This window comes from Drosophila nasuta, chromosome 2L (genome assembly GCF_023558535.2).
Source record: "Drosophila nasuta strain 15112-1781.00 chromosome 2L, ASM2355853v1, whole genome shotgun sequence".
NCBI classification, from domain to species: domain Eukaryota; kingdom Metazoa; phylum Arthropoda; class Insecta; order Diptera; family Drosophilidae; genus Drosophila; species Drosophila nasuta.
This window is the reverse complement of record NC_083455.1, coordinates 1107699-1135531: the sequence shown is the minus strand read 5'-3', so window position 1 is coordinate 1135531 and position 27833 is coordinate 1107699. Positions and strand designations below refer to the sequence as shown.

Genomic DNA, 27833 nt, shown 5'->3' with positions numbered 1-27833 from the left:
ATGAGCGCTTTCTGACAATTAAAGTGCTATGAGGCGACACAACAAACACTCAAATACATTTTCGAGATGCGTTTCAGCTCGTTCGACAGCTGCTTAAAAAGTCCAAATTGCGCCAGACTGAGAAAACTTTACTCGACGACGGGAGCATTGTACGTACATATATATGTACATATACTACCACGGTACTGTGTATGTACTATACATACGAGTGTACATAGGTTCATATTCGTGCAAATACGGGTATGCATGTGTATAAGCGTCTGAACTAAATACATGTATGTGTATATGTCATACATATTATTTGGCAGAGCGAGCGGCCGAATGTAGAGTGTGTGCGTCATTGCGAGAGAAGAGTCAAGCGAAGGCGGAGAGTAAACAAAATAAAATAAGCAAGTTAGTCAGTCGCTCACTCGATTTGTGCGTCACGTCATTTAGACTTGGATGTATTCTCACTCTCTCAAGTTGTCATTTTGCAATCGCTCTCACAGTAAATGGGAACTTTACGAGTGCGGTGCTCACAGCGACGTTTTGCACAGTTCAGTCGATAGCAAAAGATGAAAGAGTGCTCATCGCGCAGCAATTGGTGTCTGCTCAGTGTTGTAATCGATCAGCGTCTTAGAATTGACACCTGTCGATATCTAATCGAGATTTTATCGCGTCGCATTACAGGCGACTAAATAGCATTTTTTAGTCGGTATAAAAAACGTTCAAAACAACAGCTATTTAACTATTTAAAACATTGTCAATACATTCGCAAAATAAGCGCAAAAAATACACAGTGTCATCATTGTCCATACTTACGTATACATCTATTTACCTACATATAATATTTGTTTTTCTATATATTTGTTTTTGCTTGTGTGTGTTATTCATTTTCGCAAAGACGCAAAACAAAATATATTGCATAAGTCAACTAAAAAATAAAATAACAACCATAAGTAAGCAGCTGATATTCTGGTCCGCGTACAATCTTTTCGAAATATTCTGAGCTCCTAATGTTTCAGAGGTACAAATAAGTGAAAGTTTTTTTTATACATATATACGAATAAATAACAAAATCATGTGCCCGCCCAGATGTGACTAAACGAATCGAATACATTTCAGGCACACATTCATACAAGCATGCACACTCACTCTTGGAGCTATATAATTTCCAACCGCTTGTTAATTAGTTCCACGTTTCCTTCATATCGTCTGGCTCGAGTCGTTGTAGGCTGTAATCGTCAACTTATAATGATGTTCCGTGTACCGCTGACACACACACGCACACACCTTTATTTTTATCAATATTATGCCAAAATTCAAAAGAATTGAATTGTTTATGTAGCTTTATTTTAGACTTGAATACGGAAAATCCCAACACCTTCAAACAAAGCCAAATATTTATTTTCTATGTATTATATGCATACATATCCACATACTTACATATACATAAAAAAAAATGAGTGTGTGTGTGTGTGTATGTTTATATGTGTATATAACGTATATAAAGAATATTTTGTTGAATCTATATTTGAAGGCGTGATATATGCTTTTAAAGTATAATAATACAAATTGTATATAAGTTGGAAAATATTTTCGTTTAGCTTTTATTTTATTGCGTTTGAATTCTTTAAAGTTCTCAAGCAAAAGCACAAATAAAATAGTATTCATATGTACAGATTTCAGCTTACAATTGATGATTCCAGTTCTTTTTGAATATAGATTTATAACAACGAACATTCATCGAAGACTATAAAAACAATAATTGTATTTTTTTTGTATCTTCACTTAGCAAACAATTAGTTGAATATCATGAAAATTCAGTATACATATTTATATATGTCGAATTAAAACCTGTGAAGAAAAATTTAACATTCCTAATTAATCTAATTATCTTAAATTAGAACCTTAGTTTCTAATTTTGGATTGAATGTGTGTTGTATATAACTTTCAAATCTTTTCTATCGTGTTACTTGAACTAAATTTATTTTAGCAAAACTCTAATCCATATGATTTCTATTTTATACTTTTAGTTAGTTCGACCTGTTCCCACACCTATGGAGTTTCATCTAGACAGCGCGGAATACTGCCAGGCACAGCACAAATAAAAAGTAAGACAAAAAGCATAACTATACAAAAACTATTAATACAAATATATCTAACACTAACTTAAGAACTGACGGTCAAAGGCCATTCCACTTGATATAAATGAACTGTATTGACCTCTAAACGTTTGTCATAAGACTCAAATTAAAAAGCTTTTCATTGCGTGTAATTGATATTTATTATTTTTTTAACATTTCCATGACAATTTTCTACGATTAAAACAAGTTGTTTCCAAATGAAAGAAATCCAAAGAAACACAGTCCAAAATGTTTATGAAGAGATGAAGAATATGAAAGTGTGATAAAATGGTATTAGGCTGAATTACATTTTTTTCGAGTTGATTAATGAATTCAAAAAATACGGTTATAATGATATTAGTCAAAAACAAAACAGATTAAGTATTGCAGGCACAGTGTAGTGGGAAGAATGAGTTTCTTTCGAAACCCAAAATTAATATTTGACAATCAGTTAATAATATGTAGTCGAATACTCGTTGTCTATTAACTGTATGCAATTATTATCGTCTTTATATTAACGAATTTTGAATTTGCTCTTTTACAGGTAATCACACCTCAAATAGGGCCGTGGCTAGCCTGAGAACACGCTAAAACTTTTATGGAAGTCTAACAAAATCGGACTAAAAGTGGTCAGCTGAGATAGCTGAGTAATAAGCCCGTGCGTGGGAATAACGAAAAGAACAGACTTCATATCACGATTAGAATTATCGAAGGGTGTCCAAAGAGGGGGAATGCGATAAAGTGAAAAAATAATAGAAAGAGACCATAGAGAAGAAAGGAAGCGAACCTAAGAAGTGCACTAAATATATTATTTATAATTTGATTAAATTGCCGAACAGGGATTTTTGATAGATGTCTTAATGGACAAGCACAGGAAATTTCTTTAATTTTTTGTGATAACATTGAATGAAGGAAGAAATAATTCAAAATTGTGTACTTAATTAATTAATTAATACTTAAAAAAGCTATATGTGTTGCATGTGTTTGATATAGGAACCTAAAGCTTACGAATCGTCTAATTATATAATATATATATAAATATATTTATATATATATATTCATATATATATATATTTATATACATACATATATTTTTTTACAAAAACATTAATCAAAGACGAAAAATCGAAAAACTTCTACTAAATCATTTACTAAGCTGAATTTTGTCGAGTTACAACATAAAATCAAATAACTTCCCAAAGTCTTATCAGATTGTTAAATTAGCCCAGACATTTTTTGAAAATTTATTTTATACAAAGGAGATTTAAGTTGAGTTTAAAGAAAAGAAGTAGGCAATTGGACTAATTTAATATCATCTATACATATTAACGGATCTGATTTAAAAAGTAAAGTTAAGGCATCAGAATGCGTCAAAAAGATCTACGCCCAGCACCTGCTCTTATTGAGTATAAGGGCATGAAGTTCCTAATCACCGATCGACCATCAGACATAACAATTAATCACTACATTATGGTGAGTAACCGTACTTTCATATTTAATGGATCAATGAATTAATTTATTTAAAATTCTTTCTTTGTAGGAGCTTAAAAAGAACAATGTTAACACTGTGGTGCGTGTTTGCGAGCCCAGCTACAACACGGATGAGCTGGAAGCCCAAGGCATTACTGTGAAGGATCTAGCTTTTGATGATGGCACGTTCCCGCCACAACAGGTCGTTGATGAGTGGTTCGAGGTCCTGAAGGATAAGTAAGTCAATTTTTAACTATTAAATAAAATTCAATAGGAATCAGTCACGAGTTAGGTTCATGCAATAAGACTGAAATTCATTTAAGTAAATTTCATTTCTTTTGCTGATGATCTCTCGTTGTATATTTATTTTACCACATCCTAACAAGAGAATTATAAATTATCATAATATTTATAAGCGATTAAATATAAAATCAAAAGCACATACATATTTTTAAAGGACTTTTATAGATTTATTTCAGTTTAGACACTTTTATATCGAAATATTGAGTTTTGATTCACATAAGCGATACCAAAGTTGATTTTTATCAAGTCAGTATTATTATTTGTTGCTTTGTACACTGACAAAAAAATTAAAATTTAAAAGAAATGCGAAAAACAATTGAAAAATTACTATTACAATTAACAATTAAATAACGCCCAAGCTGCTAACAACATTAAAATGACTGCGCTCCCAATGAAGTAACTCATCGAAAACAATTGTAAATTGAAAATAGTATATTAATGAAAATACAAATCACTCACACATGCATACATGCAGAATATACACACACATTTACACACACATACTCATACAGATTAGTACCATTTCCCGTAGTCCTCGCTGATCTTACGCTCTCCTTTTTTTTAATGTTATCGTACACTTGTGCAATATAAATCACTTTAATTATTATTTTTAGTCTGTACATATTTGGTTTATTTTTATTTCAAACCGAAAATTCTTTACTCTTGAAGTAAATTTTGTAATTTTGGTAATCTTACCCTATATCCAACATATATATACCTATATATATATGTACATATATACATTTATTTATATATGTATATATGAATTTGTATATGTATGTGTTCCGTTTCGTTTCTTGGTTTGTGTGCTATTATCCGCTGGCTAGTTTTAGAAAGTCCACAAGCGCTACACTATCCTACTACAGACATAAGCGTTTCTCGCTCAGACACCTACCAAAAACAGCTCCAATGACAGCAGCCACAGCCAGAGCCAGAGCCAGTCTCTCGGCCGCAACAGCCGCAGCGACATCAGCAACAACAAGAACAACAGATACAGATACAATGCCTCTAACAGCTTATGAAACTGATACAAGCGAAGCAGCAGCTATATTTAATAATACTGCATTTGTTGATAATGAGACTTGTCGGTAAGCGTAGATCCCAATGCTTTGTAAAAGTTAAAGTAAAGTACATGCAACAGTTTAGAAAAATATGTAAAAGCCAAATTTCGTATTGCTTAAGTATGATTTTATATTTTAAATATTTTACTCTCTCTCTCTATCTTTATCTGTATATATACTACACGCACATTATTTTTATATTTTATTCTGACTGTTATCTTTCTTACGCTTATCGCAGATACCAACAGAATCCCGAGGCATGCGTTGCCGTTCATTGCGTCGCTGGTCTGGGACGTGCCCCTGTTTTGGTTGCACTGGCACTAATCGAATTGGGCTTGAAATATGAAGCGGCTGTTGAAATGATTAGAGAGTGAGTAATTCATTTGAATCACCCAATTTATTCTATATTTTTATATGGTATTTCTAATTTCAGTAAACGACGCGGCGCTATTAATGCCAAGCAGCTGTCATTTTTGGAGAAATACAAGCCCAAAGCGCGGCTAAAGCACAAAAATGGCCACAAAAATTCATGTTCTGTGCAATAGATTTCCAAAACCATATGTATATTCCCACCAGATAAAAAGTGTTCATTTTTTCAAACAAAAAAAAACCACAAAAAAACATGAAATAATTTATCGAAATAAAAAAAAAACTAAAGCTATTCAAACACCCACAAAAAATATATAAAAATTGCGACCCAGTTATTAGATAAAACTAAAGATAAACCCATAATCGTATTGGTATCAAATTGTATGTATTAATTAATGTAATTTATGTTTATTTAATTTTTCAAAACAAAAACAGCTCCAAAAAATATGTAACAATTCTAATATTATTTCAAACCAATTTACTTCCATTAAATGGATGTAATCGGGAGTATATATACATACATATATATAAATAACAGTAAAAGCAGTAGATTATGATGTACCCATAAACCGTAACGAAATCAATTGAACATACTGTCAAGGGTCAGGCAACACAGCAATAAATATAGAAAAGATCAAGAAAAGCTAAACAATAATTCACCATGTTAGCAATACAAGTTATAGGATGCGCTAAAAATGATTCACTATAAACCACGAAAATTAAAAATATATGACCCTAGTGGAAGGATGCAATCTGCTTATATGAACTAAATACTGCATTTCAATGATGATAGTATATAACTTTTAGACAAATGTACTTAATTGCATGTTTAGTTTAGCGTTGCGCCCATCCGAAAACTAGCTCATTGCATAGTGAGAACATATATTCTAAAAACCAAATCCAAACAACATAAACACGAGTACATTACAATTAAGAGGTAGCAACGAACGAGAATCTAGAAGATACTATGTTAAGTCAGATTTTATATTGCAATTCTTTCTTTTACTAAGTAAAGTACGCTTTATGAAATGCAAATGGTCCTATCGTCCTTTACATTTTTGCTAGCACTTCTTTTTCTGTTCTATACCAAGCTGCAAGTTGGATAACTATATAAATTACTTATTAAAGCATATACAATATTAAATACCGTACATACAAATTTTTACATTAATGACTACATACATTTAAATAATACCCGCAATAGTTGCAATACTACAAAATGAGCAAGCAAAACAACATCAGAAAATTATATATATTAAAAAAAAATGAAAAATAACACTTCGAAGAAAATTGAGAAAATGAACATGAAGAAAAAAATGAAACAAACCTTATATAACAAATTTAATAAATTATAGTGAAGATAAAGCAGAAATTACAAAAATATAAAGCTTACAATTAATTTATCCAATATTGAATTGTAATTTTTTAAAATGTTAGTCATTACAATGAAATAAAAACGATATATGAAAATTAAACGTTTTGTAGAAAATCCAAAATATGATTTTGTTCAATGGTAGGTAATAATCATTTACACGGTTAACAAACATAAAACTTCCTTACAAACGCTTTACTTGGTATTTCTCGGAGACCCGCGCCATCATGGATAAACACATCTAACACTCCACCAGTAACGAGTTATGGAAATAAATTGCATTATTTTTGTTTAAGTTGCTTATAAAATAAAATTTTTAATAATCCAGACAAGACTGATAAAAGTTTATATTTAACGATGTTTTTCTTTATTTTTGCATACGTAAATAAATATATTGATAATAATTAAAACTAATAACTTTCACATTTTCATTTTTGTTTGTTTATGGGGGAGGGTGGCACACTCCTTTAATGCCGGTTTCCTCTTTGTGTACATAATTACTTATTTTATTTTGGTATTGTAAACTTATATTCTCAAAGCGAGTAGAATTTCGTCAATATATGTATACGTTGCTCTTGATTTTAATATATTTTTTAAATTGAGTGATATCTGAGTCAATGAAATTCAAATGATAAACAAAAATTACTATAAGAAAAGCAGACAATTTTTTATTTAATTATTGATTTGTAATAATATTGCATTTGTTATGTCGTGTTATCTGAATTCCTGCAGTTATCTAACAGAGCTGTACTAACATGTGTGTAAACTGTGTAATGTTAGCCAACAGTGGTGGTAATTAACACATAAATCGATTAGAAAAATATTGAATCTTCAAAAAACAAATTAGTATTTCGATTTTTGATCAGATGCTTGCATGGATATATCTTAGGCACTCAATTTAGGAGCTATGCATCAAATAAGTCGTATAGCCAAATGAGTACTGAACAAGACTAGAAACAAATAGTAAACATTTTGGGATACTCTCTTCCTTATATGTGTGCGCACACAAAGCCCAAAGAAAATATACGAAATATACAGTTTAGAATAATGCAAGCGGGTAAATTATTCAAAATGTTATTTGAAGATGTAGCAAGTGGAAAGCAAAAACGTAAACTATACATGTGTAAAAAAATATATGTTCATCTTTGCATATCCACTAGTTTCTTTTTATCTCTTATATACATAATTTTAAATCGCACATTTTTTTTTATTTATACACAAAAATTTGTTAAAGAAAAATAAAATATATCGTAGGCTATCTTCGTTTCGTATCCTTTATGTAAACATACATGGAAATAAATACAAAATTGGCAAAAACAATATTTGTTGTAAGTATAATTATAACGATAATGTTGTTGAGTAAATAAAAAGCTGCTTTGGAACTAACTGTTGTTTGCACTAACTATTATTTTTTTGTTGGGTCGGTACTGGTTGCTATTTGTGTTCTGGTTAGCTTAAAGTTAGTCGCCGTTGTATAAGCAAAAAACAAGTGAAAGTTTCATTAATATTAACTACTAAATTTAAACATTTTACTACAAATATTTACAAATCACAGCTACAAACACTAAGACAGTGGACGTCGCCAGTGTTGCATAACATCCATCGCGACAAAAAGTCGCCCATCAAATAAGTGGTCACTGCAACGGCGACGACGGCAGCAGGAGCAGAGACGGTGACAAATAGAACCCATTTTATTATTTCGTGTGGCTTTTGTGTTTTGTTTGTTATTGTTATATAAATATAGGTATAATAAACTAAAACTGTAAAATGAAATCATAATCCGACGCGCTTGTCTCTTTTAAGGAGTCTTCCTAGCATCCATACGTGAGTACATGTATATAAATATATACTAGTGTGTATGGGGAGTGAGGAGTTTGTGGGGTGTATACATGTTACGTTTACAGCCAACCGCCCTTACGACCAAACAACAAGGAACTAACCGAACCCACAAATGACTGAGTAATGCTCTGAGAAGCCGCCCTCGAGTCTAGATTATCACTGCTCTTAGCGGCTGTCATTGATGACGCTGTTGCCGTACTTGGTGTACCACTGCTATCTGAGACCTTGCCAAGATCTGGACGTACGCGGCCCCCACTAGCACCACCAATGGTACCCAAATCGGGACGCTGAGCAGCCATACCATTTTTAAGATTACGTCGCGACTTCTGTCGTTGCATTTGCTTGATGCGTGTTTCACTGGCCGTAGCGACGGCAGAGACTCCAGTTCCCATGCCCGACCCGTTTACTGTTGTTGCCGTTGCTGCTGCAGCTGCTCCTCCAGCTGAATGTTTCGACAGTGTTGCCGGAGTTGTCGTTGTTGTTGATGTTGCACTGGGTTTCAATTGTAGCACAATGCCCTGATCGTCGCTATCCTCGCTGTTGTAGGCACTCGTTGTGGCACTGCTGCTACTGGGCATCTGTGTTGCATTTGTTGTAACTGGAGTGGGTGTAGGGGATTTAAGACCTCGGTGCAGAACACCTTTGATTTGTGCGCGATCAAAGTGTATATCGTCCACGATGCTGTTGCTGCTAGTATGTAAACTCTGTAGGCTGTCGCAGCTACTGTTGCTCAACTGTGACAGAGGCGAACTGCTGCGATTCGCAATGCCGCTGCCACGTCCATGTCCACGCTGTGCACTGATTATGTTCTCCAGTCCGATGCTCTCCACCTTCTCGATCAAATTCAGCGAACGCAGAGCTCTTCGCTCCAGCTGCGATAGCATCACCTTTTGCTGATGCTGCTGTTTGCTCAAGCTCCGATGTAATTGCGCATCTGAAGAGCTGTTGGACCCAACTAATTTGCGTCTTATCAAATCGGCACCAGACGATAGCAACCCAAATAACGGCTCAGGCGATTGAGCGCGAGGCGGTGATCCTTCTGGACTGTTGCAGGGCGTCACTGTCGGAGAGTAATTTGGACCAGCTGGAGTGTTGAGAGCACTGGGCGTCACCGCCTTAATGCCGCGTTCATTCAGCATGCCAGCCAGACCCAAATTAACTGAAAACGTCGAGCAGGAGTTCTTCCGTGACATCCCAGCACGTGGTGTTGCGGGACAACTGCAATTTTACAAATTCAGTAATGACAAAAAAGAATTCACTGGAAAATATGGGAACCCACCTTGGTTGTCTTGATGTTGACGTGGATGCCATGCGAGAGGATACTTGCGACTGGGAGAGAAATGAAAGATCGTTGACGAAGCCATCGTCCGGATGCATTACCATGCTATTAGTATACGTATAGGTACAGCCAGGCGCTTCAAATTGCTTGCCGAGACCCAGCTCCTCACTGACATCCTCCTCCACATCAGATAGCGTGTACACCTGCATGCCCAGATCATCGAGACCGCGACCACCACGTATGGTGACGCCAGGTCTTTCCTCCAAGAGGCCGCTGAGTGTTGGAGTCGCCAAGCGCGACCAATGATGCAACGTTTGTGATCCCTCCATAGGCTTTACAATCTGCAGTTTCTCTGGAAGACGCCACTGGTGCGTTGTGAGACCCGAAGACCCTGAACCCGTTGACATAATGCTGTCCGGTGTGCGCACGCCCATTGGCAAGTTCATGCCCATGCCCAATCCTGCAGCGGCCGCCTGAGCAGCGGATCCGCCGCATCGCCCTTGATGGGGCTCATCATAGTTATAAGTGCCGGCTGGAGCATAGGAGAGCATAGCGCGTCGAGCCAACACCTCGGCAGGTGTCAGGCGTTTGAGAGCCGCCTCTAGCTCCTTAGCCCCTGGAGCGCCAGGCACACCAGATGGTTGTGCTGGATAGCCATCGTCTGACTGCGAGTTGAGGCTTTCATTAGAAAGCGTCTTAAGACCCAGCGAATTGCTGCTGCCGCCACTAGCTCCGCGATAATAAGATCCAGCGGGATAGGCCATCGACGCCATTCGCGGTCCCGATGAGCTGCTCATGGACATTGCACCCAGTTGCGTCATCGACACATTTCCACTGTCCATGTAGTTGCCGCATTTAGTGGCGCAGCGCACCGTATCAAATGCACGCTTATATGGTGGCTGGCCATAGATACTGCTCGATCCCAGGCTGGTGGTCATACCCATTCCCATGCCACCTGGCAACTGTGACATCATGCGACTAATGCGATCTGCACTGCGCTGGCTGTCGCCCGATATGCCCGAATCCAGACTAATCTCGGAGTACAGCGAAGACTCCATCAGTTCCGACTGCAAAGACTCTACGGCGACGGCGGCAGCCGCTCCATTAGTGCCCAGTCCGCCCAGGAAGGAGCTGCGCGCCTGCGGTTGCGATCGCTTGCGCTGCTGCTTCAACTGATCCTGGGCAGAGTGCAGCAATGCAAGCACTTCCTCATAGCGCTGCTTAAACTCTACCAACTCGAGAGCCAATGCATTTTGATTTTCTTTGGTCACGTGCAGCAGCGACAAGTGCTCATCGTTGTCCTGCGTGAGCTGATGCAGTCGCATCTCTGCCTCTGCCAGGCGTGCCGTTAAACTGACAATCTGCTCATGCTGCAAGCGATTCTCCTCGCGCTGCCGCTCCAGCTCCAAACTGATATTATCGTATTGGGAGTTCGCGTCGTTTAATTGTGCACTGATATCCGCCATCAGTCGTCGCTCGTGTTCCTCCACTTCGTCCGTCTGATGCGCCAACTGTGTGGCTTCGCTCTTTAGTGTTTTGTTTTCATCCAACAATGAATTCACTTTCTTTTGCAACAGATCCAGCGTGATCGATTTGGACATTGTGGGTGTGTCTATATGTATTGAATTAGGATCTTTATTCATTTGTAATGAGAGTTAACAATCTAGACTTACCCGCATCTGTGCCATCGTCTGCATCGTTGGTTAGCACCGATATCAGTTCGTTCTTTTTGTGTAGCTCATGTAGGAGCTGAGCGCGATCGTCGTTGGCAGATTTCAGATCCAATTCCAGATCGCTAACACGCGCCTCAAGTCCATTGTTTTGAGTTAGCAATTCCTTGCCAATTTGCACAGTCAGCTCCAAGTCCTTTTCCTTCTCTTCGAGCAGACGCGTCACAGCTTCAATGTCATCGTAAGCGCGAGTCATTTGGCTGACACGATTACCACATAGAACTGCAATTCAATAAAACACATCTTCAATAACTACCCAATACTACTATCAAAACAAAATAATCGACAACTAAGTGCGTGTAGTGTGCGACATTCTCACAACTTATCGATTCGACGTAATGTATGATCCATAGGTTTATATTATCGACATCGATTTATCAAGATGGTCGATCAATAGATCATTGGAATATATCACTACAAAATACCTTCCATAAGCAATTGTTCATTTTGCTGGTCCCGTTCACCCAACCCGAAGACCAACAGACCGCATTCATTGGATGGAGTTGCTACTGCTGTTGTTGTTGTACTACCACCAGCTGAGAGCTCGAGTTCATCCTCGTACTCAAGTTCATTATCTATGATGCAAAAATCGTCGGGCCAATTGCTCAACGCTTTCGTTTGGCATGCAGCATAATCGCATTGCTCTAAGCAATTGACTGTCGGCTTAACAACATCTACAGCATCCTCTCGAGGGGAGCCGCTGATGCTCTCAGTGGACAAAAATCGATATATGGTACTGCCGGCAGTTGGCGCCACTTGCCGCTCATCTGCCTCCGTCTCCCTCTCCGGTGGTATGTCTCCACTTGCATTATTTACGTGCGTCATGGCGAAAATACTTTTTGTTATTTTTGTTTTTGGTTCGATGCTATTAAAGTAAATCCCTTGTCACTCTGCATTACTTGCATTCCCTGTGTGTCGTCTTTTTATAAATATTTCGATTTCTTTAATTTTATTCTATTTTTTTGTTTTGCGCAGTATTATATAATGTTTTAAGAGATTTCATTGTAAAATGTTCGTCCAAGGCACTGGGTTTTGTTTTTCATAGTGTGATGGTCGTTGTGGTGGTGTTAGTGATGGTAATGGTGGTTCACTGTTTCCCTTTGGTGTTCTATCGTTTATCGTTTGTTTTTGTTAGTCGTCATATTCACATTAGTCACATGAAATGAATTTTACAAATAATGTGTTTGGAATGATTCGCAAAAACACAGACAGCAACAAATAGTTAAATTAAACGCTAAATTAATGCGAATTGTGTGAAGTCACCAGAGAAACTGAAAACCGAATCTGTCGCGACAATTATTCTCTCTTATAATATTCTACTGAAGCTCTCTTCTCAATTGCCACCACCTCTTCGAGTGCTGAGCTTGCGCAAAATCGATTCGTCCAACAAACCGATTCGTTTTGTTTGTTTGAAACTTATTTTTAACTGAGAGGCTTCGCTCCGACCAGGAAAGAAACAGAAAACAGCTCGTATGAACTTCTAAACGAGTATTCCGAGTTTATAAATTTAGCTGTGAGCGCAGATCAAAAATTTAAAGCCACTTCAAAACAAACACAAACACATTGACACTGACACTGGCAGAATCGACGGCCGACGCAGCAGAGGACAGAGGACTGAGCTAAGCAAGCGACAGCGGAGCAGGCACCGAAATGACTGCGAACTGCAGGCAGCAGAAGTAAAAGGCGTTTTCCCAAAAGAGAGATTCAGTGAAAGGAAACTTTTCGGTGAAAAGTATTTCTGCAGCTGCAATAACAACAACAGCTGTAGATTCTACGGGGAAAACAAGCAATAAAGATCGCAAATGAGGAACTCACGTGTCGAAAATATTCGCAGACTTGTTTTTTTTTTTGTTAATTTTTTGTTTTTGGTCGAGTTTTTTGACGTTCCGAACTTCACGGGCGTTTCACTTCACTGGCCAGCACAACGACAACAAACACATTTGGTATTAGCAATACCCACAAGGCTGTAGACAGTCCAAAGGTTGCCAGACGTTAACAAACGCAACAAATATTGCTGCAAATTGAATTCTAAGGTTTAAAGGCAGCAGGGCAAACGGCGCTCCAAACTCGTGACGGAGCACGCAGTCGGAAAGATTGACTCACACACATACACGCACACAAGTAAGATTGTACGCGGAGACACGCATACACTCTCAGCTCACCGTACACAAACGCAAAGTGTCGTTTTGTCGTTCAATTTTTTCCTAGCTACGTTTTGTTTTGTACGCTCTTTTTTAATTTGGGTTTTCACTACAAAAATATATAAATGTGAATCTCAATTACATTTTGACAATTTTCTCTAGTTTTTTCACATTTACAATTGGCACGAATTGTGTAATTTTGCGGATTAACACAGATACACGAGAAGCCAACGCTCACAGTGAATATTTTGTTGTTTTGTTGTTGTATTGGAATCCACCACCAAAAACGGCATCCACAACAACATAATTGAGAGTACACAATGGCTCTGTTATGCCGCTGTTATAAGTAGACTGTAATGTTAAAAGCAACCATGAGAGAGCGAAAGAGAGTGTGTATATTTACAGACTTGCCAGCGTTAAATTTAAGCGCGCTATTTTGAAGAAGTATACGAGTGCGCAAATCGCAAACAAGTAAGCAAATAATGACGATATGAGAATGTAAATGTAATGTATATCAAATGGAATTATTTGTTTTAGTAGTTAAACATCTGGGTTTTAACCATAGCTATCACAAATAGAAAAATATTCGTGAATTTACGATTTCGCTAGCTAATCCTTATCTCAAATCCCATTCTTGGAAAAGAGGAAAATTTTCTGTTTGTCCTGTTTTAACAACGTTTTCCAAGACCCTATTCATAAATGCAAATAGAAAATTACAGGTAGAAATTCGAAACTTATTTCAGCACTCGAACTTAGTTTAGACTGGGGAAATTTATGATCAAATAAATAACATTTAAACAGTTCGAGTATATTAAAATAGGTTATACAACAAGCACGTGTCAATGATCCATTAAATCATGAAAATTCAATTAGTACGTTGTTGCGATTTCTATATCTAAGTTGAACTTGGTATATGTTTACGTATTTATTCTCCGTTCTGTTTGGTTAGACTAAAAGTGTAAATGCAATTATCATTAAGTCTGAAAGCAGTCTATTCCTGGTGTTTGTGTTTTCCCAGGAACATTAACAAACTCAATTTGTATACCCGGTACTCGAGGAAGGGTATTATAATTTTCCGATGGCAGGAAAGGCAATCTTCGAGCCTATAAAAAATATATATTCTTGATCAACGCGTCAGCAGATACAGAAAGACTTTCTGAATACTGCCCGTATAAAAACATTTGGATATCAGAGACTTCAAAAGAAAGAATTATAATTATTTTTGGTTTTTTGGCGCACAGATCAAGGTTCTTTTAAATTTTTGCTACGCTCACTTCCACGCTCAAAAATAAAAAAAAGTTTATCCTACATATGTACATACAATAACTATCTATAAATTTGCTTGTGATCAGATACCAATTTTAAGTTATATAAGAAATAATTTTATAATTCAAAATACAAGTACCGCTTTTGGGACTAATTGCTTTTCGACATATTTTTGTACATTTTAGGAATACTATCGCACTGCTTTGTGTTTCATAATAATGGGTATCGGGTATCTTACAGTCGAGCACACTCAACTGTAGATTTCTTACTTGCTTTTTATAGTCGACTTGAAAATGTCATCGACTTGCAACAAACAGAACCAAAGGTATAGTATTTTCTTAATTATGTCCGTTAAAGCGCATTAATGTCTTCTTGTATACTGCTAATAGAAGATTGTGTTGAAGGGCTTCGTAATTTTTATTGCTGTTGGTTAATGCAAAACGCTTGCTATTAAGTGTTAAACAAAAAATTGCGATTGCAGGTGCTTCGTATGACTGATTATGTGCTTAGCAATGTGACTGCATGAATCTTCGGTTTATCGTCAAGCAATGACGGAAAAAAAGTGTTAACAGAAAATATTCAAGAATTATAATATTCAAAAATAAGAATAAGAATCTCGGTCATATATCAAATATGTTGAGTAGTTTATCATTGAATTAGTCTACGCCAATGATTAATGCAAGCAACGTCGAGACTTAGCGGCCCGAGTTCTAATAAGTGCCTTATGAAAAACAAAAACAAAGTCCGAACATTTAACAAATATAAAACTAGACAGAAATGTGCTGTCGTGCTTTTACACACGTCTACCACAACAGAGAGAAACAAACAAACAAACAAGCGAAATACAGAAAATGATTTGAGAAAACATTAAACGACGGGAAAGTTCAACAACAATCGATAAGATACGTTAAAAGCCTACATCGAGGGGCTTTTTTGCAGCGCATTTACTGCACTCTTTGCTGATAATGATAATTTGGCAAAAGACTTTCAATCGAACCACCATCGGCCTGATAATATAAGTGTGGCCTCTGTATTGATGGTTGACCCTCAACTCAAATGCAACAGAATGAAAGAAACTCAGTCAATTATTATTCTTTAATTGAAAGAAATCCAAATATATGTTTTAAAGGGTTCCTAACAGCGCAATTAAATTGGATCTCAAATATTACAACGTTTCTATAGGAAATAAGCTACTTATTTACTTCATTATATACAAATGACACCGACTGTCTAAATAGTTGAATCAAAGATTTTTCAATACAGAAATCAGGTGCAGTTACACTTAACAGATTTGGTCACACTTAAATTCTTCTCTCTTTTAATCGAACATATGCAACTGTGGCTTTCTTGCTTTTCTTAGGAATGTTTTTGTTAAGGTTGCTGCTTACCTTTGTTGGTCAAGAGACTGCGCACAACTTTAAGACAATTCTTGCCATCGACATTTTTGGATGCATAATACATGAGCTCCCAAGAGCTAGCTGTTTCCAGCAGTCCTGGGGGCAGCTCGAAGTTGGGTCCCTCAGGAGGCAGAGCACCCGTAATGGGGCTTGGAGCAGGAGTGCAGGGCGTGCTGTTGTTGGGATTGGCATTATAAGCTGGTTGTCCTTTGGCAGCGAAATCATGCAACAGTGCCAGGAGTGGTGCAGATGCACTGACTGATTGTGACTCTTTGGGCGTTGTCTTCATTTGCTGGACTATGACGCGCATGCGCTCAACGGCCTCCAGTTCGAGTTCAAGACGAGTGGGAGCCGGCTTGGTGCCATTGACAATGGCCGACAGCGAGGCGGCGGCACAGGAGCTATTCAAGCTAGTTAAGCTGCTCAGACTGCTGCTCTCCAGGCTGCTTTCGGCTTGGAGTCTGTCTAGCTGTTGCAACTTGTCCGCAGTGCGCAGGCAGTTGCTCTCGAGATGCCTACCGAGCAGCTTGTATGTGTTCTCAAAGTGTTTGCTGGCATTTGACGGTTGTTCACTGATCGTCGTATTCGACTCTTTTGTGCAGCTGGATGTCAGAGAGTTCAGTGAGCTGCTGGTGATGCTGTTACTCAAGCTGGTGCTGTTCAAATGCTGGATTGTCGTCCCGAGGCCAGCAACAAAGTTGAGACTGTAATCGTCGGACTCTTCCGCCTCCGACTCCAACTCTGAGTCCATAACCAGCTCATTGATAATGGGTAAAGTTGGTTTAGTTGTGGATTTGGCATGCTGTGGCTCTTGATGTTTCTTTTGCAAGATGTCGCTGAATAGTGACATTTTTATTTCAATTTATTGTTGGTAATGTTGATATTATTGTGGTTGTTGGGACATTGTTTTTTATTATTTATCTACACTTTGGTATTTGAATACAGAGAATTTGTTGCAGTGTAGCTAGAATTGATATCAAGTGCTTTCAAAACTGTTCACACCCGGGAAATTAGTTGGTAAGGTCAATTGACGAGCTTCCTTTTTTTTTTTTGCGCATAACAAGGCTGACTGCTGCATTTAAGATGAACTAACAGCTTTTTGTGATTCACTGATCCACTAAATGCAGACACATTATCAATATTCGCCTTTATCGTTGCTTCTGGTTTATTTTTGTTAATCTCTCAACACTTATGATTGCACAACAAATGCAAGCCAAAAACAATGGCTAATTGTATATACAATACTATACCTAACGTCTGCCAAACTGGCGTACCACCTCTGTCTGCGGCATTTACAGCTGTGATCTTTGAAATAGCAGTGCAGACGACCTACACATTTAAAGTTGAAAAATACTATTATAAACACAACCTCGAGACAAAATTTTTTTATAACAGCTTAATATATTTAATTTGCGATAATTAATCATATTTTTCATTTTGGATAATTCAATATTTTTCCGAATGTGGATATTAACATTTGAAAATGTCCGTATTATGAAGAACATTGAAATAGCAGTGAAAAAACAAAAATGTAATAAATTTCAAAAAATCTTATAAATAATTTAATCCTTCTAAATTTCGAGTTGAATACGACCTTATAATTTGTTGTGTAGCCTTTATTGGCTATTAGAGCCTCACAGCTACGTGGCATGGAGTCCACCACGTCCTCGAAACGCTTGCAGGGATTCTGGCCCTATACCTCCTGTACAACTTGTCAAAGGTGTGGCTTAGATGTCGGGGATTTCTTGGCAACATAATGCTTGAAGTCCTCCATCAGTTTCCAATCGGATTTAAATCCGGGAACTGTGCTGACATGGCATTACATCAGTTTTTTCATGACCAAACCACTCCGTGACCAGGTGGCCGTTGTGTTTAGGTTTCGTGGCTCTGCTGAAAAGTCCATATTGAAGGGGCATTTCATCCTGAGAATACTTCAGCATGATGTTTCTTAATATATTTTCAAAGATTTCTTGGTCTATGATCTCATCGATCATATTTATAGGTCCCACACCACTGTATGAGAAACATGCCCATATCGTGATTTTAAGACCACCATGTTTAGCGGTCTTAAGGGTATGGTTTAGGTCATTTTAGGTGTTTGGTGGTCAACGGACATATTGTCTTGAACTTTTCTAATAATTAACACCAGTTTAGACACATTTGTCCAAAGGATATTACGCCATTTGGAAAATGGCCAGTTCAAGTGGCGCTTGGCAAACTCCCACCTCGCTTTGAGATGTCTATAACCAAGTAATTGCACCTTTTCTGGACTTCGGGTATTCAAATTTGTATCCACCAGTCTTCGGCCAATAGCCACTTCACTAGTTCTCCAACTCAGCCCTGCTTTAATATCCCTACAGGATGCAAAAGGATTAGTTTAGCTGAAGAGCACTATGCATCGGTCCTCTAAAATTGTGTTTTTTTGTATCGCACTACGGTTTTCAGGCTTTGATTTATAATTTATGTCATTAAAAACCATTTTGGTAAAACATTTTAGGCAACACAGAACTTTTTTATACAATTTTGCTCCTTCCTAATCTCAAGAAAGGACCTCCTCTCTACATTGGACCAGTTAGGTCCTTTACACACTAAAATTAAATTTTTTTTTTATAGTTATAGTGTATTGTCGTATAAACTACAATAATAAACCAAATTAAACTCACTTTTCATAAAATTAAAAACAATTTCGGCTTTTTTAGTGGAAGAAAAGAAAAAACTGCTATTCTAATGTTCAGCCCAAAAGTGGTGCACTTGGGTAAAAATATCAAAATTTCAGAAAAACTGATCAAATCTAACGGGATTTTTGCTGTTTTCTTATCTTTATGCTTCATTTTACAAAAACAATGTGCTAGCGATCAACTAACAAAAAGGAATAACCAAAAAAAACGGTTACATAGTCTTTTCTCTGTCGCACTGCTATTTCAAAGATCACAGCTGTACATACAATGTGCGAGTGGGAAATATTTTAAAATTTGTAACTTCACATAAAAGAGTGGACGGAATAACTGAGACTAAAGCTCTTGGTCGAAAATGTTTTAGAGGCGACCGCGACGGCTAAAGCAGCTATTAGGAAAATGTCGAGTATCAAAACAAGTTTACAAAATTAACCACTTTTCAAAAGGTGATCACCCTTTGCATCTTCCATCCGCCAACATGTTGACGATCACGTATGTAGCCCGTATCACAGACCTTTCTTTCGTGTGTAGGTTGAAAGAACATCGAAGAATTCTGTCTTGCATCCCAGCATGCTGAGTTATGCAACGTGGGTTGGGCCCATAACGTATCTCAAGAAACGAGGAAATCATGCAACATTAACTCAAAAACTATGTTGAGCTCTATAACGATCAGATCAGATTTATTACGCCAACAAAGTGAAAGAAAATTGAGTGAACTAGATACGAAGAAAAAATACCGTTAGAGCTTGTGCCAAATAAACAAGAGTTAACATAGATGACCAGCAATACATACAAAATCAAAGCTAACAGTAACCCATCAAAATTTGGGATATTCTCTCATATCTGTTTTACATATTTATGATAAAAATACAATTTTCCTTAGTTCTATAAACTGACTGACACATGTTTGGCAACCTTGACAATCCTGCTGTAGTTATACAATACTACCCTCCATTTACGCTCGTAAAAAGTTAGTGAATCAACAAAATTTGTGTTGATTAATTCGAAGACGAAGGTTAACCAAGTATCAGAATTACTGGTGAGACTACCCGACTATGAGATTCCTATCTTACATTATTTGGAATGAGAATATAAAAAAATCAATGGAAATAGATAGAACAAATTGTAAACTAATAATGAAATAAGCATAATCGTCTTATCTATTATGTTCTGCAAAAAGAAAAACCATCCTGAATCCTTGCTTGTACATTTTATATTGGGTCGCCCTTAAAATCTTTTAATTGGTACCGACACTTTCCGTTCGTTTTTATTATTGTATGCGACATGTCCTATTTGTGTAGATCAAATTAATATTTTCCTTTATATTTGTTTTCTATAGACTTTATAAAGGGTATAGACAAGTCCAGCATTTAATATTGCAATAGAGTGCATGAACAATTCATATAAACCTCATTGCAGTTCATCGACATTCATAAAGCGTAGAGCTCTCAAATTAAGTTGATGTATTAATATTTATGAGTCAGACTCAAAAGACAAGTCTTGACTAAAAGGGAGAACTCGAGACAGAGAGCGAAAGAGAGATAAAAGACAAGGAAAATACGTTATCGGATGGCTTTTGAAGCATATGACAAAAATATGCGAATACTTAAGAACCGCAAAGGTTGATTGGTTAATTGTCTGATTGATAATTGCAATTATGTAAACAAAACTGAATAAATACCCAAATATAGAGACCTTTATAAATGAATTCAAACACTTGAGTGAGAAATACACAGCCAAAAATGAATGAAACATAAAGCCAATCAATGGAGCACACGCGAAAATGAAATGAAAACGGTAAAAAGTCTCTGCTAAAGACAAACTTTTTTTTTGCGTTTTGTTGTAGTTTTATGTATTTTTTAGTTCACATAAACTTTCACAAAAAGTTGTTGGTAATTAATTACATTGGCAAAAGTTGGGCAGCGATTTAATGCTGCTTCTGCTTATGGTCAAAATGTAAAGCTTGAAAAAGAGTGAATGATCGTTAAACGTCAATCAATACTGGTAATATGTAAGTGAGCTCCGTTCCGGGTATAACAGATCCCACTATTTGCACTAAATGCAAATGCAGCGATTCAATTGAATTGAGATTAATTAAGAAACACTACGCTCCATTTTTATGCGCTAATTCCTACCATTGCTGGCTGGCAATGTGAACGTCCTACTCTATTATAGACCAGTGGCCAATAGTACAGAGTAATGCAAACAAAGACAAACAACCAAAACAACAACAGCCGTTGGCACACAGGTCATTTTCGAGGTGTAGTGTTGTAAAATGACGTAATTCATGTATGTCACCGAGGCATTTGTGTTTGTTAAAGAAGTGTACGGGACCCAATCAACATTGGACACTCATACACACTAAAGCTCTCACACACATGACATACATTTTTGCCATTTTGTGCTTGTGCATTATATTACTCCGGCGACAGCTTAACACCAATAAATAAGCAACTAGTATTTAGGTCTGGAGGAAATGATCGGCAATTTAATGAGCGAATAGCTTGCAACAACAGAAACAGTTACTACAACAACAATTTTTATTGCGGTTCATCATTTTCTGTGGCCGGCAGATGATGATTAACCAACGGAACGCGCTTTTTGTCTAGAGATAAACTCGCACGCACTCAAACATAGACACACACACACATACACTCAGATAAGTGTCAAGAGCCAAGCGTATGATTGATGCGCAACACGGAAGAGGCAACGTTGCAATTGCTGATAATGATTTATCAACAAATTGAGGAGAGTGGAGATATGCGACCAGAATAGCCGCTAAAAGAACTGTAACTGGATAAGCGGCGTTACTACTGCGTAACGGTAAAAAATATACACAACCATGTAAATATGTATGTATATGTAGAAGCTACCATACTGGATACTCCAGAATCATATACAAAATTACTAGTGAATAATACACCTATGTATGTTTACTAGTTCCACCACTTCACCACAGCAATATATGTATAAGACGGCGACATTTGTCACCGTGCATAATTGAGATCCAAAGTTGAGGTCCACAAACTAACAAAGTAGTTACTTCGCGACTAGCACAATGCACACTATCATTACCGGTTGAGGGAATCAAACAAGCTCTATGTGTGTAAGAATGCCAAATGGGAAACACAATATGAATAGATGTTTTGCCGTGTGAGAGTAAGCGGTTGCTTATCAGCAAGACAAACTCGACGAATAAGAAATAGAATAACGGCAACATTTGTGCACACACATATAACAAACACATGGTAAACCGATTATGTAAAGCGCAGCGAGGAAATCGAGATGTTCTGAGTGGAAGAAAGAGGTCGACAGTGCAAGGGCGTCATCCATAATAAGCTGAAGCCAGAACAAATTAAGCTGACAAACGATTTGCCGTCCCTTTGGCCCTCAGCCTGTTACAACTCTTACACTTGAAAGAGAAGAAATAATGTCGACCCCATTCATTAAATGTTTACAAACTGCCAACAAATTCTCTTATTCATAATTCACATATAACACACACACATTTTTTGTTGCTGTGTGCGTGCCATGTATGTGTTGTTGTCCTAAAAATAAATTTAGTTGTATGACGCCGACAGGCAGCAAAGCAAGCAGGCGCAAGCTTGCTTGCCACTTGGAGAAATTCCAAATGTATCGTTTCGTTTAGATTTTGTAGTATTTGTTTTTTGCACAGTTGTATGTGTGTATTAATCATTATTTTCGATTGCTTGAGCTTAAAGAGCCAACGTTTCGCTTATGGTTTTCAAAGATATTTCTTATTATTTATTTTTGCTTGTTAGCACACGCACATAACATTTCACTGCCACACATTGTAGATTGCCGATCATACGTTGAATAAAGCGGGACAAATATAAATATTTATTTTTTTGGTTCAATGTCGACGTGTGTATATTTATAAATTAAATATTAATACAAAGCGATGCCCGGACTCTTACGTCTTGATTTTTATTTTTCTTTTTGGCACTATTAATTTCTAGCGGCGCGCCGCCGTCATTTGACACAACACACTTTTGAAATGCGCACAGACCGACGACGCACGCGGAATGGTAATAGAGCGATTCCCCAAACGCCGGCGACGGCTCCACATGAAAACACTAAAGCAGCTGGGAGATGTGTGAATGGTTAAAGTGGGGTTTGTGTGAATTTCAATGCCGGATAGTTGACAGTGTGACCAGCAACACGAAACACAGAGTTGCCAATCGAAGAAAAAGTATGAATTGTTTAACCAAATCAGAAAACTTTTGTGTGAATGTCAATAACAACAGCTGATATTGTGGGTACTTTACCAACACTGCAAATAAGCAACAAGTGACAACAACGAGCTCTCTGGCGGGCTTTTTAAATAAGATTTTTCTAGTTTCTAAATTTAAGTTAATATACAAAACATTTATAAAATTAGTCTGCTATGGCAATAATATTAAAGTAATTTCCAACATTAGATATATTACCAACTAAATACAAAAATTATTTCTTTTCAATATTAATGACATGAGATATTTGGACGTCAAATATAATGCATATACAATTTATTTTTATCTGTTTGACGTTGTCGCACAGATAAAAGAAATTTGCGTGTTGGTTTGCGCTAGAAACAGATAAACAGGTTTCTTTGAAAAATATTTAAAAATTAATACAATGACCATAAACAATATTACACACATAGATCATGTATGTGCGTATGATGTGTTTGCATAAGCCTAAGAGTATTTAAATATACAATTCGATGTCAAAAAACTTTTCAATTTGTGGCTGCTGTCATTGTGGATAAGCAAATTACTCATTGCAAAAAAAAATAGCATTTGCCAATTGTATATACATACATATATAGTATGTTTAAAAAGTACACATGAATAATACATAAACCTCGCTCAAGTGTTTTAGTTTGCAAACCATATTATAGATATCTCTATGCATGTGTTATATAATATGATGATTTGAATATGAATCTAACCAATTTAAGGATCTCAAAAAAATAACCACAACCTTCTGTATAAATATACATATCCATTGGTGGAATATATGTTTTATTTTAGAATCATTACCTTGACTCATTAAAATTAATTTAAAGTATGACTCAAAACAAAAAGCAGAGAATAACAATAGAGTGCTTTCCAATAAATTGTTCGAACCTATAAAGTTCTTTGAGCCAAGACGCTTTAAAATGTAACTTTCTACAACTTTGAATGAATACACAGTTTAATGTTATCAGTGGCTGACTTTGCAGCTAAAGCAATAATTGCAATTACACATTAATAAATGTCTCTCTGTTGTTGTGTACCATTGATGACAAAGTATAACATATCAAAGATAAAGTATTGTAAAGCAGACTTACGAAAATAATTGAGGCACTCTCTAGTCTGTTCCTTGGTCAATCCGAGACCCTCTACTGGAATGGGTAGCGCTGGGGCTGGTACAAACCAATCCTCATTCGCATATCCTGAGAACCCGGTGAGAAAATCATTTCGTACTTTGTATTTGGGTATTTTCTCCTCCAGCAATGAAAAGATTTCCACTTCAGGCAAATTTTCGCTGCTGCACAAATCTATATATATTAATATATATGTAGCATTAGCAAATGGTTGGTAAATGGTAAATAACACAAAGCAAATGGATTGCAACTCACCAGTTAGGCAACTAGCATCAACGGTCTGCGGTTTTGTTGGCAACGTTGCCGTTGACGCTTGTTGCATGAGTCGCTTCGTTTGGAGCTTGGGCAGATGTTTGCTGAGTGTCGCCTGCGCTGAGGGACTGAGCGGCATCGGGCCGCCATTGGCCCCTAATGTTGTGGATAACATAAATGTTGAAACTTCTTAAAATATTTTTCAGTTTTTTTTTTTGTTTGTATCCAATTATTTCCAATGAATCCAACTGGTCAAAGTTTAGCTAGTTTTGTAGCTGCAAATTAGATTGTTAAACTGTTTTGTTAATTGACTGAAACTCACATGAAAACAATAAGCGTTGTGAGTTTCTACTATCTCCTCCGTTCTACACAAAATTCGCTAGCTTTACGAACTATTTCAATATGGAAACTCTGGTTATCTCACACACACACATACACCCAGACTGGTTACCGACTGAATTGATAATACATCGACGTCAAAATGATGATTATTAATACTATAAATATTAGCAAACGTCAAAGGATTTAATTTATCACTAACTTATTTCACACACAGACGAGGGCAAACTCCCTTACTCTATAATATTGCCATATCAGTACAACTGCAGGAGAAATTTAACAACGGATAACAGGAAATTTGGCTTTATTCCATTTTGGACTGACTTTTAGGTTAACATTGCTACATATATTGAATACATATACATATGTATTTTGGTAAATATTGTCAACTTGCTCTTGACATTAATTAATTTTTTTTTTTTTTAATTTGAGTTTTTATAATATATTGTATTAACATGTTTATTAATGATAGCTAAACTTTAATTTTTGTTGTAAGTTTCCAACTATTTTTTGACTATTTATTTATTTTTTATAACCAACAATCAACACTGTTTACACACACATTTATTTTACTTATTTCAGATTGCAGTCGATATCTTCACGATAAAAACTATCACTTAACTAAGTACAAAATGATTAATCGCTGTTAAATTGATATTGAACGTATAGAAAACTTATTGACATCAAACTCAGCTTGCTTGCTGTTTTTTTTGGTTAATGCATCGAGACATTACCATTTATTTAGTGGGTTGTGTACTAAACGCCGCGCAAGCGTTAAATAATTTTCATGGTAGGTAAAACGCAGACTGGCATCCAAAGAAGCCGTCGTTACAGCAACTTCCCATTCGAACATAAAGAGAATTGAAAACTCTATTGAGTTATTATGTCTTTGGTACTGTTTTTGTTGTTATTATTGGAGTACTGCATGGAACAATTTAAGAGCAAGTCAAAGAGATGCCGAACTCAGTCATACAGACTACGTGCCAATAGCGACGTACTCGCGGTGAACGGAACGTTCGCTTATAAAAGCGAGGCATTTCGTGTGATCACTTGATAATAACGCTTAGGTGGGGCGAAGTGGAAAAACAGCGGAAGGCAGCGTATAAGTAAAACAAAACAGTAAAGGCCGAAAAGCGAAAAATTGGAGTCAAAGACCAAAGAGCGAAAAGAGACTTTAGTTAAATGCTTTCCAAGCCAACTCGATCAAACTCTGCTGACGCACAAAGACCGTTTCGTGAAATGGAAGCATGTGATGTCAAAAAAATTCCTCCCCACAGCACATAGCAAAGAGCGGAGGTGTTCCCCGACCGTCGTTGTTGAATTGTTCACTAAGGTTTGCGCGATAATTGACCGACGATAACAGTGACGCGATTCGACGATAAGTTTAAGCTATCGACAACTTTGTGGCCGCTGTTGCTGATGCAGTTAGAAAGGCAGCTGCATTGCGTAACAGGAGAGCCAATGAAACAAATGGAAGCATAAATATGTATACATATATATACGAGAACACATATGCATACGTATCGTATATACATATAAATGTGTAGCAACGAAAGCGCCATCGTGAATCTAAATAAAAACCGGCGATTTCAGAAACTAAAGAGCATCAATGACCATTGCTAATTTGTTTCATTCTAAGCGCGGGAGTAGCTACATACATATGTAAATGTGTGTGTGCGAGCTCTTTTCAATGAATTTTATTTTATTTACTGGTTACTTTTTTATTGCACCATATCAACGGGTAAGAGTTAAGCACAAAAAGGCGCACTGCGAATGGCAACGAATAATGATACTAAGTGTGTGGATGGCATAATGCTCTAAAATAAATTTGGAAGGGAAAAGAGAACAAACACCAACAATAGCTATGGTTGCCAAAAAAAAGAAGAGGCAGCTACAAATTTCTTAAAGTTCTGTTGGCGTCAGACTTGTCTTAAATTGTTTTGGTATTTGTTGTTGTTGTTGTATTCGTTCTGAAGATTTTCAGTGTTCTCAATTTTTGGCATACGCACTCAAAACATAGACCGACATTTGCAGGCGCACGATAATAACATTTATAGTATCGTTCACTTATATAACGGATACGAAGTCTATGCCATCGCCAGAGTGGGGCAGGGTCATTAAACGGCGACCACTGTGACACCGTTGTAATTTTATTGTGAGCAATTTAAAGTGTTCCGCATGCATTGCCAAATAGCGACTATGAATCAGCTGCTTGGGGTCTGGGAATACTCGCAGTAAGCGGTAGTCTGGGGAAGGGAAGCAATATGATTATGCTGCGTTGGAGAGGTCAAAAATGAACTGCGTAGGCGCACAACATACTACAAACATTTCATTGTATATATGTACATGCATATGCGTGCTTGCGTTTGTATTGGTACTAAGAGCGCGCCCGCTGCCCGTGCGTGCGATTATAAAACACTGTCATCACTTTGAACTCAACACTCGCGTACTCATTCATTCAAATTGTTATTCTTACTCATATTTCATAATTCTTTTTTCGCTAGTTTTGTTTTGCCATATATTTAACCTTATACACGATGTCCACACGAAGCACACGGATTATTGAATTTTCATTTTCTGCAATTGGTGTTGTTGCTGTTACCTACATTTTTAACAATTGTCCATGTGTTTGCCATTTTTTTCTCGTTGTGTTGTGGCTGCTTTCACACTTAAAATTGGATTTGGATCCACAAGAAAATTTTATTTAACAGACGCGCGTCAATTAATTTAAATTAATTTTGTATTATTCGACTAATAAATGTACACAAAACGATTGTGTGTGAGTAGTCCCATCAAATTAAAAAATAAATTTAATAGTTTTGCTAAAACAAACGTCGATTTCACAGCTGCAAGCCAATCAGCGT

At 36.8% G+C, this 27833-nt stretch overlaps 3 protein-coding genes across 7 annotated transcripts; 2 read left to right on the top strand and 1 right to left on the bottom strand.

The window, feature by feature from the left end:
* Positions 1-524: 524 nt before the first annotated feature.
* LOC132797281 (uncharacterized) lies at positions 525-679 on the top strand. Its single transcript, XM_060808938.1, has one exon. The coding sequence runs from the start codon at positions 555-557 to the stop codon at positions 675-677; it is 123 nt and encodes a 40-aa protein (XP_060664921.1). The 5' UTR covers positions 525-554; the 3' UTR covers positions 678-679.
* Positions 680-3439: 2760 nt separating this feature from the next.
* LOC132797277 (PRL-1 phosphatase) lies at positions 3440-5596 on the top strand. Its single transcript, XM_060808922.1, has 4 exons — positions 3440-3578; positions 3646-3812; positions 5178-5309; positions 5373-5596. The coding sequence occupies exons 1-4, from the start codon at positions 3471-3473 to the stop codon at positions 5482-5484; spliced, it is 519 nt and encodes a 172-aa protein (XP_060664905.1). The 5' UTR covers positions 3440-3470; the 3' UTR covers positions 5485-5596.
* On the bottom strand, positions 5422-27833 carry LOC132797234 (trafficking kinesin-binding protein milt). Of its 5 annotated transcripts, XM_060808868.1 has the most exons (6): positions 27576-27833; positions 24634-24905; positions 24343-24552; positions 11472-11750; positions 9799-11410; positions 5422-9737 (listed from the first exon to the last, which is right to left on the bottom strand). In XM_060808868.1, the coding sequence occupies exons 2-6, from the start codon at positions 24803-24805 to the stop codon at positions 8579-8581; spliced, it is 3432 nt and encodes a 1143-aa protein (XP_060664851.1). In that variant the 5' UTR covers positions 24806-24905; positions 27576-27833; the 3' UTR covers positions 5422-8578. The 5 variants fall into 5 exon arrangements, with proteins under 5 accessions (XP_060664851.1, XP_060664834.1, XP_060664868.1 ...); XM_060808851.1 differs by lacking the exons at positions 24343-24552; positions 24634-24905; positions 27576-27833 and adding exons at positions 16324-17258; positions 22946-23097; XM_060808885.1 differs by lacking the exons at positions 24343-24552; positions 24634-24905; positions 27576-27833 and adding an exon at positions 13812-13892.